Source organism: Oryctolagus cuniculus, chromosome 15, assembly GCF_964237555.1.
Source record: "Oryctolagus cuniculus chromosome 15, mOryCun1.1, whole genome shotgun sequence".
NCBI lineage: Eukaryota > Metazoa > Chordata > Mammalia > Lagomorpha > Leporidae > Oryctolagus > Oryctolagus cuniculus.
This window is the reverse complement of record NC_091446.1, coordinates 64,245,520-64,258,236: the sequence shown is the minus strand read 5'-3', so window position 1 is coordinate 64,258,236 and position 12,717 is coordinate 64,245,520. Positions and strand designations below refer to the sequence as shown.

The window sequence follows — 12,717 nt, the reverse complement described above, 5'->3', positions numbered from 1 at the left end:
GAAGAGGGGCTGGAACAGCAGGAGGGGTCAGCAAGGGTTGGCAGTGCTGGGGCGGGGCCTCTGGTAGGACAGGAGGCTGCAGCCCTGGGAGTTTCAGTTCAGGTCATTGCAGGGCAACCACGGAGTGTGGGGACAGGTCTATGTGGTGCTCCCTATGCCAGCTTGTGTTCATAGCAAGAGGACTTCACACTTGTGCCGTAATAAAACTGCAGAGGAAGAAAGGAGGGGCAGGAGGTGCCGGTTGCCTGAGACTTGGGACTGTTACGGCAGGTGGCAGCGGGCCCTGGCACCCCTGGTGCCGGGGCAGTTCTGCCAGAGCCCTGCCCTCTTCACCTGGGCCCTGGGCAGAACACAGGCCCCACTTCTGGTGACCTGTAATGAAGCCAGGGCTGAGGACCCTGAGCCCTGCCACAGTGGAGCCACTTGGGATTGGCTGGCAGGCTTCTGTGATGTCACAGTCACTGAGGATGCGCCTCTGGGCTGGGAGGCGACCAGGGGCCAGTAGTGCATCTACTGCCCAACTGACCAAGTGTTGGTAGCGTAGGCAGGAGGCACATTTGACAGAATCCAATGGATTCAAGACGGAGGTGAGTGAGACTGGCTCTCTGCGTGACCTGTGACGCGGGGAAGGTCACGCCCAGGTGGGTGGCACTGGTCTCCCACGCCAGGTTCCATGTGTGATGTGGCTGAGCTCTCAGTGGTGCCCCTGTGTGCAGAGCATGTATACAGTCGCCTCATTCCTCCCACTCTGCTGGGCATCAGTGTCGAATGGGCCTTGGTGTGAGTCTGTGTCAGACACGGGTTCAAGACTAGGTGTTGGATCAGCTGGTATCAGGTGGGGCAGGGAGGCTGGCTCTGAGAGCCCCAGAGATGAGGGGGCTGGGAGCGGGCCGGGGAGACCCTTAGACTTGGGCTCCCTGGAGGACATGTGGAAGCCAGGCTGGGGGAGGAGCATCCTTTCTGAGGGCAGGGGAGACAAGGTGGGGGCTGTCGTTCCACAGCCATCCCTAGTCCCTGTGCTCTGGACGAGTCATCCTCCTGGGACGCAGCCAGCAGGTGCCCACTCACCTGGCTGTGTGACCGCCCCCCCTCTGACCAGGGGGACAGCCCTCAGGGCAGCAGTTCCCGTGGGCTCCCCTGTGTTGGCTCACATGTGCGTGTGTGTCTTACAGATTGGATATGAACGCCCTGAGGTCCCGGAGGGCCCAGGAGCGAGCAGCAATCATATTGAAATATGAGCAGGTACGGGCCAGGGTGCTGGGGGAGAAGGTGGGGCCCTGCCTCAAGTACTGTGCCTGTGAGAGCCAGACCCCGCCTCCCTGGGGACACAGAGCTGGGCGGGCGGCTCAGCTCTCCCAGTGACTGAGACCCGGGCTTCTCATCCGGGTCCCCTCTCGGCTGCAGGGACGCCGAGGAGCGGCACTGTTGGAACCTGAAGAAGAGGACGATGAGGGTGGCTGCCTCGTCCCAGACAGGCTTGGGTTCCTGCAGTGAGTCCTCCGCACCCCACCCCACCCCACCCCAGGGCAGGGACTGGGGTCAGAAACCCCAATATGAAGCGGCACACCTGTCCCCAGGCCCCAACCTTGAGCCCAGCTGTGGTCACAGGCAGGCACTGGTCAGCATTTGGCCAGAGTCGAGTGACCCTGTGACTCAGGACTGCAGGCAGGGACAGAGCTGGACATGGGGCAAGCACTGGGCACTCTTACTCTGAGGCCTCTGTTTCTGTTAAGTAGAGGGGGTGGCTTGAGGGTCCCCATGCTCCCAGGCAACACAGCCTGGCCATCGCCACTCCAGAGCTGTGTCCACAGGGTTGGGGCACCAGCCTAGCAGCTGGGCAGCTGTCCAGCAGGTGCCTGGGTCTCAGGGCCCAGGCTCAAGGCTTACTAAGACCTAGTCTGAGGGATGGCCAGGGGTGTGGTCTCTGCAGCTCTGAACCTGCCTGCGGGCTCCCACAGTACAGACGGGGGAGGGTGCAGCTGAGGGCCCTGCCCCAGGGTCTACTGGGAGGAGTGGGGCCTGGGAGCAGGAGTCAGACTTGGAGGCTGTTCCCACAGATGTCAGGGAGAGAGGCCCCGTGGCTGGAGGGTGGGCTCCAGTGACCTAGAGGGATGGAGCCTTCTCAGGCCTTCTTGGCTTGACTCAGCAGCCCACCTTAGCTCAGGGATAGGGGGTTCTGGCTCCATGTTGTGCCAGAACCTGGAGAAAAAAAAAGGAGCAGAGTGGTGGAGAGATGGCCACGGTCTGGGCTGACAGAGGGGTAGGTGTGGAGCCGGCACCTCAGGCTGCCAGTGCACAGGGGAGGATGGTGGGCGGGGGGGGACCTTGGGAGGTGTGGTGGTCCCAGGTGCCTGGAGCCCCAGGTGCACACTCACAGCACTGAGCATCTCAGGCAGGCCACCCAGACTTGGTCAGTTCCAGGGTGACTTCTTGGGGAGAGCTGATGTGGGGACACTGCTCCCTCCCCCCTGGGCAGCCTGGCCCTGCTCAGGACAGCAACCCCCCAAGTGCTATGGGGGTGCTGCCACACGCCCAGGAAGGTGGACCTCTAACAGGCCTGGAGCCCCCCACTGGCAGCAAGGGCCCCTGACTAGCCCTGGGCTCCCTGTGCTCATGGTCACCAGCCCCTCCCTTCCCATCTCAGTCCCCTGGGATGAGAGGATAAAGCTGGTCCTTCCCTGGCCCACTAGGGAGGTAGAGGTGCCGGTTGTGGTCCTGTCCTCACCTCTCCACCTCCCTTGCTTTCCAGTGAGCAGAAGTTGCCCCAAGACAGCACCCCGGGGGCAAAGGTAAGGACAAGTCCTTGGCCATGGGCCAGTCATCTGGGAAGCAGAGCTGGGTGGAGGGGGCATGTGGGGCTCGGCAGTGGTGAGTGGGAGCGCCATAAGGTCCTGCGATGCGGTACTTACACAGCACCTGCTGACATCTTAACACACTCGCCTGTCCCAGAAGTGAGCCACAGCTCAGGGGTGTCTGCCTGTCGGCCGCCATGACTCATTGGCATGGTTGGGAGTGACCTGGCTGGAGCTCAGGGGCTCTGCCTTGAGGATGGGGCAGCTCGGGTCAGAGGCCAGGCCACCGGCACTCCCCAGACAGAAGACCTGGGGCTCACGGTCTGTGCCTTCTCTGGCTCCTTCCTTTGAGTGCACACAGAGCTCCTGAGGTGCATCCGAGGGCCCCTCTCAGAGCCCGAAGCTGGGCTCACACCATCCTGTCTTGTTTTCCAGCGCAAACAGGTGCGCAGGACCCAGAAGTGGGTGAAAATGATAAAGAATCATAGCAAATACCATGGCAGTGAAAAGGTACCGTTGAGCTGAGGGCCCCTTGGGAACACTGAGAGCTGAGTTGGGGTTTGAGCAGTGCCCATTCCCGTGCCAGGCACCGCCTGCCTCTCAGATCCCCAGGGGCAACTGTCCAGCCCCCAGGGACACAGGTCATGTGCACCCCTTCCCCATACACACAGGACACTGTCCTGGTAGAAAATCTGAAGTCACTGCTGAAGACAATCCCGGATACAGGGCAGGTGTGGTTCCAGGAGCCCTGTAGGGGGCAGTCAGTGCAGGGCAGAGCTGGTGCCCCTGAGCCCTTGGCCCCCAGTCACTGTGGGTCATAAGGCCCCCATCTGGGCAGATCCTCCCTCTGCCAATACACACGGAGCCCCTGGCTTCTCCCTCCTGCTGTCTCACCCTGTGCTCCCTCCCCGAGTGGCCACGTTCACCACTCACCAGAGCCTCCTCTCTCCTGTAGTTTCAGCGGAGAATCTACAAGGGCATCCCTGCCCAGGTGCGTGGAAAGGTGTGGGCTGTGATGCTGGAGGTGGATAAGAGGAAGGCCCAGAATCCAGGCAAATACGCGGTACGGCTCTGCAGTCAGCCCAAGGGGGCCCGAGCTGCTCTGGCCTGCTCAGGAGCCTGAGTCTCCATGGAGGACTGTCCCTCACTGAGCCCTCGGGAGCCTCCTCCTCATCCTGCCTTCCTCTCCCTAGATCTAAGTCAGTGCCTCCTCCATGTCTTCCCAGACCCAGCTGGGACTGCACATGTGTGTTTTGTGCCAGAGGCTTTAACCTGCTCTCTGCTGAACTCACCTGGGCAGCTTGGCATAAGGCCAGAACAGAGGAATTGCTGGGCCATGATGGGCGGGGGCCTCCCAGTATGAGATCACAATGGTGTGAGGTAGGGACCCCCACAGGTTCGGTGCTAACAGGGCCTGCCCACAGCTGGCCCTGCCTTCACATGGGCTTGCAGCCCCTGGCATTGCCCTTGCCTGGAGTGGTTGACCCAATGATCAGACAGCTCTCAATGCTTCTGAGAAAGGAGGGAGCAAGGGCTGGTGTGAGCAGAGGGCTGGCACCTGCAGCTGGCTCTCATGTCCCCGGCTGCCATCAGGGAGAAGGGCCCAGCTGTGTGGCCCACCCTGCCTCCCCCAAGTCTGCAGTTTGGGGCTGGCCCTGGGAGCTGGGCCTGGAGACAGTCATTGCCCAGGCTCAGCTCCAAGCCAAGGGCAGCTTCCAATGTCTAGATGGAGATGGGCCCCTCCAACAGGGGGCAGCATGGAGCAGTGGTCAGGCTGTGGCTGACTCCTGGAGGGCAGGGCCTGAGATGCCAGCGAGGAGGATCAGAAGCCTGGCTGGGGTCAGACCGCATCTGTGCTGAGAGCTGAGGGCAGGCAGGGGTAGTGCACAGGGACCTTTCAGAGCCCCTGTCTGATGCTGACCATCAGGGTCCCAGTGGCCCCCTCAGCAGGGATGCCGGCCACGGGGGTGACGTGGACACTGAGGCAAGTAGGGAGCCCATGACCCCCCCTCAACGTGGACCCAGAAGGGAACGAGCTCCCTGCAGGGAACTCTCCCAGCCGGAAGAGCTGATGTGAGAGCCTCATGTGGCAATGGGGCTTTTGCTAGTCCTGAGGCTGGCCCCTCCCCCTTGTCCCTGCCCTGCAAGAGATGAAAGAGCAGGCTAGGCTGGGCGCCACTCACTTCCATCACATCGACTCCGCCATCACATGGACTTTCAGAAACCACCTGATGTTCCGGGAACGTTACAGAATGAAGTGAGGCCTCTGGGCTGGGGAGGACCCGGGGGTGGGAGGAGCAAGGGCCCTGGGGCACATGGGGTTCCTGGGGAAGACTTGGGTGCAAACCTAAAACAGTTCACTTAACACAGAAAACTAAATGGTTCCATGGGCCTTTTTTAGATTATATAAACTTTCCAAAAGACACTGTGGAGAGAATGAAATGAAAGGTATTATCTCTAGAATATTCAAGGAGCCCTTCAACTCAGTAACAAGGAAGCAGTGGGGACCTCCCGGCGCCCAGGGACATAGGCTCAGGAGGGCCCCTTCATGAAAGCACACACAATTCACCTCCTCAGTGCATGAACACACGCTTAGTACCTAAACCACCACGGGGCACCAGCGCACAGCTGTGAGAATGGGGGAACTAAAACCACCGAGGACGCCGGGTGCTGGGGAGAATGTGAGGTGAGCGCCACTCTGGTTCATTGCAGGAACAGAGCACAGTGGCCCAGGCCCCCGGCAGCACCCAGGGCCATTTCTCACAATGAGAGACACACACCTTCCACACGAACCCCCAGCACACACGCACATTTACACAACCACTAGAACAGATAAGTGCAAGAAAACCCTCACCCAAGATTCAGGGTTGTGTTCACAGTCACTGGACACAGGAGTAGCCTGCACGATGCTCAGTGGGGAAACGGATAAGCAACCCGTGTCACAGCTGAATCCTAGAACGGGGTTCAGTGAGAGGCAGGAGGAGGCTCGGCCCTGGGCTGACCTGGAGGACTCTCAGGTGCGTTCTGCTAAGGAAGGACGCATCCCTCAAAGGCTACATGAGGCTATAAGAGGCCAAACTCCAGGACACACAACAGGGCAGTGGTGGCCACGGGCTGAGGGAGGTGGGGAGTTTGGCCACAGGGGGCTCACGGGAAACACATAGGCCACAGGAGCTGCTCCCTACCAGGCTGAACGTGCATGGGAGGCTGACTCTCCACGGCTTAGACACACAGGACTGCACCTCCCACAGTGGGATGCTCACCTGTGCAATGAACACCCACCTGGGGAAATGAAAGTGCACGTGACTGCGCCCTGGGAGGACTGTGTGTCCCTGCAGGCAGCGCTCACCCACACGGTGGACAACACGCAGGTGCCCTGATGACGTCACTGCTCATGAGCAGAGTGTCACGGGCCCTGCATGTGGCTGTCAGGCTGTGTGAGGCAGAGCCACACTGAGAGCCTCGGCAGCACAGGACACACAGCCTCTGTCCTCTCTCTTCCAGCCAACAGGCCTTATTCCACATACTGATGGCATATTCCATCTACAATCCCGTGAGTATTCTGGGATCCTATCGCAGGTGCTATCCTGGCAGTCCCTGCAGGGCACCCCTGGTCACAGAGATCCCAGCCTGGGTTGAGGGGACCTCTCTCATCCACAGCTCTGAGGAAGAGGGGTAGAGGCCAGGCTCTGAGCCTCCTTGGACCCAACCTCAAGTTCTGGGAGGAGAAAGACAGCCTTCTCCTGGGTTGGTCTCCAGACCCCAGGAGCTTGGCCGCGTTGGGACGCCCCTCCCAGGACTAGCATCCCACACAGTGGGGTGAGGGGCGAAGGCAGGGCAGATCAGGTGTATGACTTTGCTCATCAAAGTTCAGTCTGGGTCCCACTGATGCCATTACACCCACCAGACATGTGGTTGGCCCCATGGGCCTGACTCCCACTCCACATAGTGCCACTGCCACAACCACCCACTCAGACCTTTCCCATGCGTGGAGCAGGTGCAGGGCTCCATGGGTCACCCAGCAAGGCCTGGACATCCCCATCCCCCTGACCTGCCACTGGCCAACCCTGCCTGGTGCCCTGGTTCCCAGGGGGTCTGGCACTCAGGAAGCCCAGGCCTGCACCCGGGACAGAGGCACACCTCTTGTCTGGTCCTGGTAGCACTTCCTGGCTTACATCTTCCTCATGTGAGAAAGGGCCACCAGGTCACCTGCAGAGCTCAGGGGTCCAGAAGCTTCCTTGAGCATGGATCTGGATTCCCACAGCAACCTGGCCCATCCTGACATCTTGGGCATAACAGGTGTCCATGGCCGGCTCCGCAGCTCACTAGGCTAATCCTCCGCCTTGCGGCACCGGCACACCGGGTTCTAGTCCCAGTCGGGGTGCCGGATTCTATCCCGGTTGCCCCTCTTCCAGGCCAGCTCTCTGCTGTGCCCCAGGAGTGCAGTGGAGGATGGCCCAAGTGCTTGGGCCCTGCACCCCATGGGAGACTAGGATAAGCACCTGGCTCCTGCCATCGGATCAGCGCGGTGCGCCGGCCGCAGCGCGCCAGCCGTGGCAGTCATTGGAGGGTGAACCAATAGCAAAGGAAGACCTTTCTCTCTGTCTCTCTCTCTCACTGTCCACTCTGCCTGTCAAAAAAATAAAAATAAAAAAAAATAACAGGTGTCCATACTTCAGGTCTCCCCCCTGTGCTGCCTAAGCCCAGGCCCTGCAGGATTCCCTCCAGGAACTTGGAGAACTTCCATGGCTCCAATTCTTGGGCTGCTGACACCAAATGGCAGGATTCAGGCACAAGGGCTCGCTCCCCAATCTTCCTAGACCCTTCAGTGGGTGACCCTGATCTCCCTGAGAGGTGGGCCATCCCAGGATATCATTCTTGCCAGGGAAGTTCTCCTAAAGGTATTCTGGGATCTTGCAGGAGGTGGGCTACAGCCAGGGCCTGAGCCATGTGGTGGCGCTCCTGCTCATGTATATGCCCGAGGAGGACTCTTTCTGGGCCCTGGTCCAGCTCATGGAAAACTCCAAGCACGCGATGCACGGTAGGTGGATGGCGTGTGGGGCCCAGTGCATGCAAGTCCGTGCACGGCCCTCACTGGCTCCTGACTGTGCAGGACAATGTCCCTGGGAGGGGGGCTCCCTAGAAGCCAGGGCTGGCAGAGGCCTCCCAGACTGAGCCAGCCCCCTTCTTTCACCACCATCCAAAGGCCCTGCAGCTTGGCCATGGCCATCCTGGGTGTGGGAACCTTCAGAACAAGGGATCCTGTCCTTGTCCAGTGACTCGGGTCGCGTCTGGCTCTTCTGCCTCACACATCTCTATGCAGACTCTCAAGCACAGAGCCACACCCAGGGAACTTGCAGAAGGCAGCATCCCCTGTAGGGTCACCCCTCCTCGCTCCTGAATGTCAGAATGGTCAGGAGGCACCCAGTTTGACAGCACTCACCCCAGCGGGCTCCAGGGGGCAGCCTGGCCTGGGCTGCACACAGTCACCCACCTACACCCACCTCCCAAGCAGATCCTCTGCCCTGGCCACGTTCATCCCCACCTGCCCCTGGTCGAGCCTCCCCTGACCCTCAGTGCTCAGAAACACCCCCCCCCCCAGGCCTGGGGCTCTCCAGCCTTCCTAGGAGGAGGCTCTAACGTGGGGGTGTGGCCAATACTACTCAGGTTTCTACAAACCCAACGCCCCAAAACTGGAGCGATTCCAGCAACACCTGGGAGAGATCGTGCATCACGTGCTCCCCTCCCTGGAGAAACACCTGGTAAGTAAACATCTCCTTTCTCCTCTCGGGGGCTCTGTGCTCAGGGAGGGGAGGACAGAAAGGGGTCCTGACTCCTTCCTGGGCCAGGGCAGGCCACGTCCTCACCAAGGCTTTCCTGGGTTATTGGGGTCCGTGGCAGCTTGGGTGTTGGTATGTTTTCTAGCACTTGGTCCCCCAGAGTTTGCATAGACTGCAGGGAGACGCTGTCCCCAGGGCAGAGTGGACTGAGGGACCTGTGTCCCTTCAGAACCTGCATGGCTGGGAGGGGGGATGCACCTGCTGCTGGGCTTCCTGCACCCAGGGGCTCTGCCCCAGGGCTCAGATTAGAGGGAGTCAGGCCTGGGCCCTGGGCCCTGAGCCCCCTCTGCCTCTTCTTAGGAGGAGGAGGGTGTGTGCCTGGAGGACTCCACCGCCCACTGGTACATCCAGTGCTTCCTGGAGGGGGTAAGTGCCCTGGGGACCCCTTGCCCAGGGAAGCTCCTGCCCCAGTGCCTGGCTCTCCTGTCCTGGTGGCCTGTGACTGAGCTCCCCCAGCCCCAGCAGACACAGGAGGGAGCCTGCTGTGCAGACCAGCAGGCCTTGTCCTGCTAAGGGTGGTCCAAGCTGAGGCTGAGCCTCAGGGCCAGCAAGGAGGGGACAGGTCCCACCAGGACCCATCCTGAGAGCCTGGCAAAGGCCAGAGCCCTACAGTAAGAGGCAGGAGATCCATAGACCCCCAGTGGCACAGGCTGGTGTCAGCGCAGCCCAAGGGCTGACCCATCCCCCAGGTCCCTGGGGTGTCTGGCATTTCCAGTGTGGCTTCCAAAGTGTGCAGACCCCCAGGCTCCGGGACAGGACATGGTCATCCTCTGTGGGTCTGGTTCCCTGAGTGGGCGGGGATGTGGCCATGAGGCATGGCCTCACCTACCAATGAAACGAGTCCCCCACCCTCCCCTCCCCTCCCAGGAGGAGCTCTGGCCTTCTTGTGTGATGCAGCCTCCTGGAGTCTCCCTCTGTCCTAGGGTAGTGACACTGCACACCCACCCCCTGAGGGCCTACTGAGGCCCTGTCGGGCAGGGTCCTCCAATGCCTCTGTCCCCCAGGTGCCGTTCCCCCTGGCTCTGAGGATATGGGATATTTACATCCTTGAGGGCGAGCATGTGCTCACAACCATGGCTTACACGGCCCTCAAGATCCATCAGAGTAAGTCCTCAGGGTCCACAGAGGCCCGGGTGCTGGGGACGGAGGAGCTGGGTGTCTCCCTGCCTGTCCGTCATGAGCAGGGCTTGAGGGAGGGATGAGGAGGTTTGTGAGTTCTGGGTTCCCTTCAGGAGGGCACTGAGAATCCCCCTGTTGCACCCACAACCCCAGGCCCACACAGACCACAAGGAGAAGTGGCCAGGGTCATCACCCAGGAAAGTGGCCCCTGCTCAGTCCCCTCCAGTGCTTGGCTTGACACCCAAGGGTGTCTAAGGGGGTCTGCAGCCCATGTCTGGTGCTGGGACAGGGATTGGAGCAGCCATGGTGGCTGCACCATCCCTAGGGCCCCTCCCAGCCTGACGCCCACCCCCACGTCTAGAGCGCCTCCTGAAGATGCCCCGGGACCACCTCCGGGAGTTCCTGCAGGTGACCCTGAAGCAGGCCTGGTCACTGAGCGAGGATGCGGTCATCAGGCAGCTGCGGGCCTCCATGCGTGAGCTGGGGAAGCTCCAGTGCCTCCTGCCTCCCGAAGGTGAGTCCGGCACACGGCCCCGTCCCATGCTCCCTTGGGGGAGTCAGTAGTGGGAGTGCCAGGCCCTGGCAGCCCCGCCCAGGGCCTCCCCTCTTCCTGGTCCTCCTTGTCCTCCCCGGGCTCAGCAGTTCTGCTTTCTGAAGCTCTGACAGCATGGCCTGGCGGGGCCTCGGGCAGCTTCCCAGAATCCTCCTGTGGGTGATGGCTCGCTCTCCCCCCACAACTCTGGGGCTGGGCTGTGGAGCTGTCCTCAGGGCCCTGTTTGTGGCTCTGGCTCCTCGGCTGACCCCCACTCTGGAGTGGATTCGAGGCCCCGCCTTGAGCTACCCCGCCCAGGTCTGGAGCAGGTGCCCTGGCTCCTTGGCCCCAGGAGCACGGAGCACAGCTGGACCCCCACTCCAGCAAGATGAGAAGCAGCCCTGCCTGCCCAGGGGGCCTCTCCCCGACTGACCCCACACAGGCTCCTGGCCCGATGACCACAACTGTCTGCACACAGGACCCTCCTAGGACAGGGGTGGGCAGGGCTCCCACCTGCATATAGGCAGGGCTAGAGGGAGGTGGGCCTGTGGGAGACCCTGCACAGTGAAGGCCAAAGCCAGCCGGCACTGGATCCCCTTCAGCCATCTGAGGACCCCTGGAAGGCCCAGGTGCCCTGAGCCCAGTTGTGGGGGCCGAGTGCACTCCTGTGAGCAGGGTGGGTGCAGAGGCAGGCGCTGGGGGCCCCCGCAGCAGAACCCAAGTGCAGCTGAGTGTGGGCTCTGCAGTCCTAGCCTCGGGCCAACAGAAGTCAGCGGGACCCGGAGCAGTGCTGGCCTCTGGGCTCTGGTGGGGAGGGGTCCCCGTGCTCGTCCCCTGCTGCTGCTGCCATCAAGGACCTGAGCGCCTGGGTCCCCATGCAGAGCAGAGATGGGTTTGTCCCAGCTCTAGAGGCTGGCAGTGGGGGCCCAGGTGCAGGCTGTTCAGGCACTGGGGAGGCCCCACTGTGCCTCCAGGTGCTGCCTCCCCTGGGTGCTCGTGGGACAGAAGCGGTGACAGCCCAGTCTCACCGGGAAAGGGACAGTGGCCTACGGTCAGAGGACACAGGGCACCCCTGCCACCTCTTTAGAAACTGCATTCCCTGTCCCCGAGGGCCTGAACCAGACTCCATGTCTGCCCCACAGCCCCAGCTCTCACCCCCATCATCTTAGGCTCAGTTCCTTTCCAGCCATTAGGAGGGACTCAGATGCGGGTAACTCAGCCAATACACTGTTAGGACCCAGGAGGTCAGGCGGGGTAGGTGACAGGGTCCTGAGTTGGTGCCTCAGTCCCCAGAGATGAGAGAGTGAGGCGGGGAGGGCAGGGCCATCCACCCTGTGGGGCTGTGCAGGAGGAGCCGGAGGTGTCCCAAGGCTCCCCTGGCCCAGGCTGCACACACCCTCCCCTCTAGGGCCAGCAGCCTGGGAGAGTCCTCAGCGTCACACAGGGTGGTGGGGACCCCAGGGTGAGGCTGGGGCAAGCACCCTGCAGGCCAGACGGGGGCTGTGGAGAAGCAAACCGCGTCTCTTCTTCTTCCAGCCAAGGCCATCGAACGGTGCAGCAGGCCCCTGGGGCAGGCACGCGTCCCCCAGAAGCAGCACGTTCCTGCCCCCACTGGCATGAAGGCCAAGATCGCCATTCAGGACACAGTGGCAGTGTGGGAGCAGACCAGGGGTCCCGCTGCCCGTGCAGTGCTGATCCATCCTGCAGAAAGCTTTGGTCTCCGCATCGCCGTGAGGGAAGGCATGGAGGAGGAGGAGGAGGAGAGCTGCGAAGGCAGCCCAGAGCCCCTCGGCCTGGGCTCCCCTGTGGGGACCGCAGAGTCTCCAGGTGCGGCCAGCCCCACGGAGTCTCCAGAGTGCTCAAGGAGGTGGGGAGGCCTGTGCCAGTGCGCCAGTCTCCCTAACCTGAGCGGGCCCGAGCACAGCGAGGACGACTCCTCCGACGCTGGCAGCCGGGAGGGCCTGTGGATGTGGGCTCCTCCACAGGCCTTGGAGCCCCCGGAACCAGGGCCCATGCAGGCCGCCCCAGCCTGGGGGCCACGGCTGAAGACTCCCCTCTACCGGCATGGCAGCCCCACGCACTCTGGGGACAGTTATGGGCTGGAGCCGGCCAGAGCCAGCCCTGGGCTGGGAGACCAGGCCCGAGTGCCCTCCCTGGCCCGAGGCCTCCTGGCTTCCTATTCTATGGGGCACCTGGATGATGGGTGCCTCCTAGAAGAGAGGCCGAGTGCACCATTTGTCCTGCCCAGGCTGGGCAACAGCCTTCCATGTGTCTACACGGCACCCTATACACTTGATTGAGCCCTCCACCCCCTGGCTCTTCCTTGGGCCAGGACACCCTGTCACTGGAAACGATAGCAGTGCCAGGAGCCACTGTACTATCCCCCCACCCCCGCCACCCTCAGGTGGTACTGACCCTGTATTAAACCATATCA

General features: G+C 61.9%; 2 protein-coding genes across 2 annotated transcripts; both read left to right on the top strand.

Moving 5' to 3' along the window:
- Positions 1 to 437: 437 nt before the first annotated feature.
- LOC100343030 (USP6 N-terminal-like protein) lies at positions 438 to 4,050 on the top strand. Its single transcript, XM_070057862.1, has 6 exons — positions 438 to 587; positions 1,173 to 1,242; positions 1,405 to 1,490; positions 2,750 to 2,789; positions 3,228 to 3,302; positions 3,748 to 4,050. The coding sequence occupies exons 1-6, from the start codon at positions 571 to 573 to the stop codon at positions 3,913 to 3,915; spliced, it is 456 nt and encodes a 151-aa protein (XP_069913963.1). The 5' UTR covers positions 438 to 570; the 3' UTR covers positions 3,916 to 4,050.
- On the top strand, positions 3,755 to 12,717 carry LOC108175407 (TBC1 domain family member 3D). Its single transcript, XM_070057848.1, has 8 exons — positions 3,755 to 3,855; positions 6,297 to 6,345; positions 7,713 to 7,833; positions 8,460 to 8,554; positions 8,933 to 8,998; positions 9,637 to 9,736; positions 10,113 to 10,265; positions 11,820 to 12,717. Exons 2-8 carry the CDS (start codon positions 6,322 to 6,324, stop codon positions 12,581 to 12,583), a joined length of 1,323 nt encoding a protein of 440 aa, XP_069913949.1. The 5' UTR covers positions 3,755 to 3,855; positions 6,297 to 6,321; the 3' UTR covers positions 12,584 to 12,717.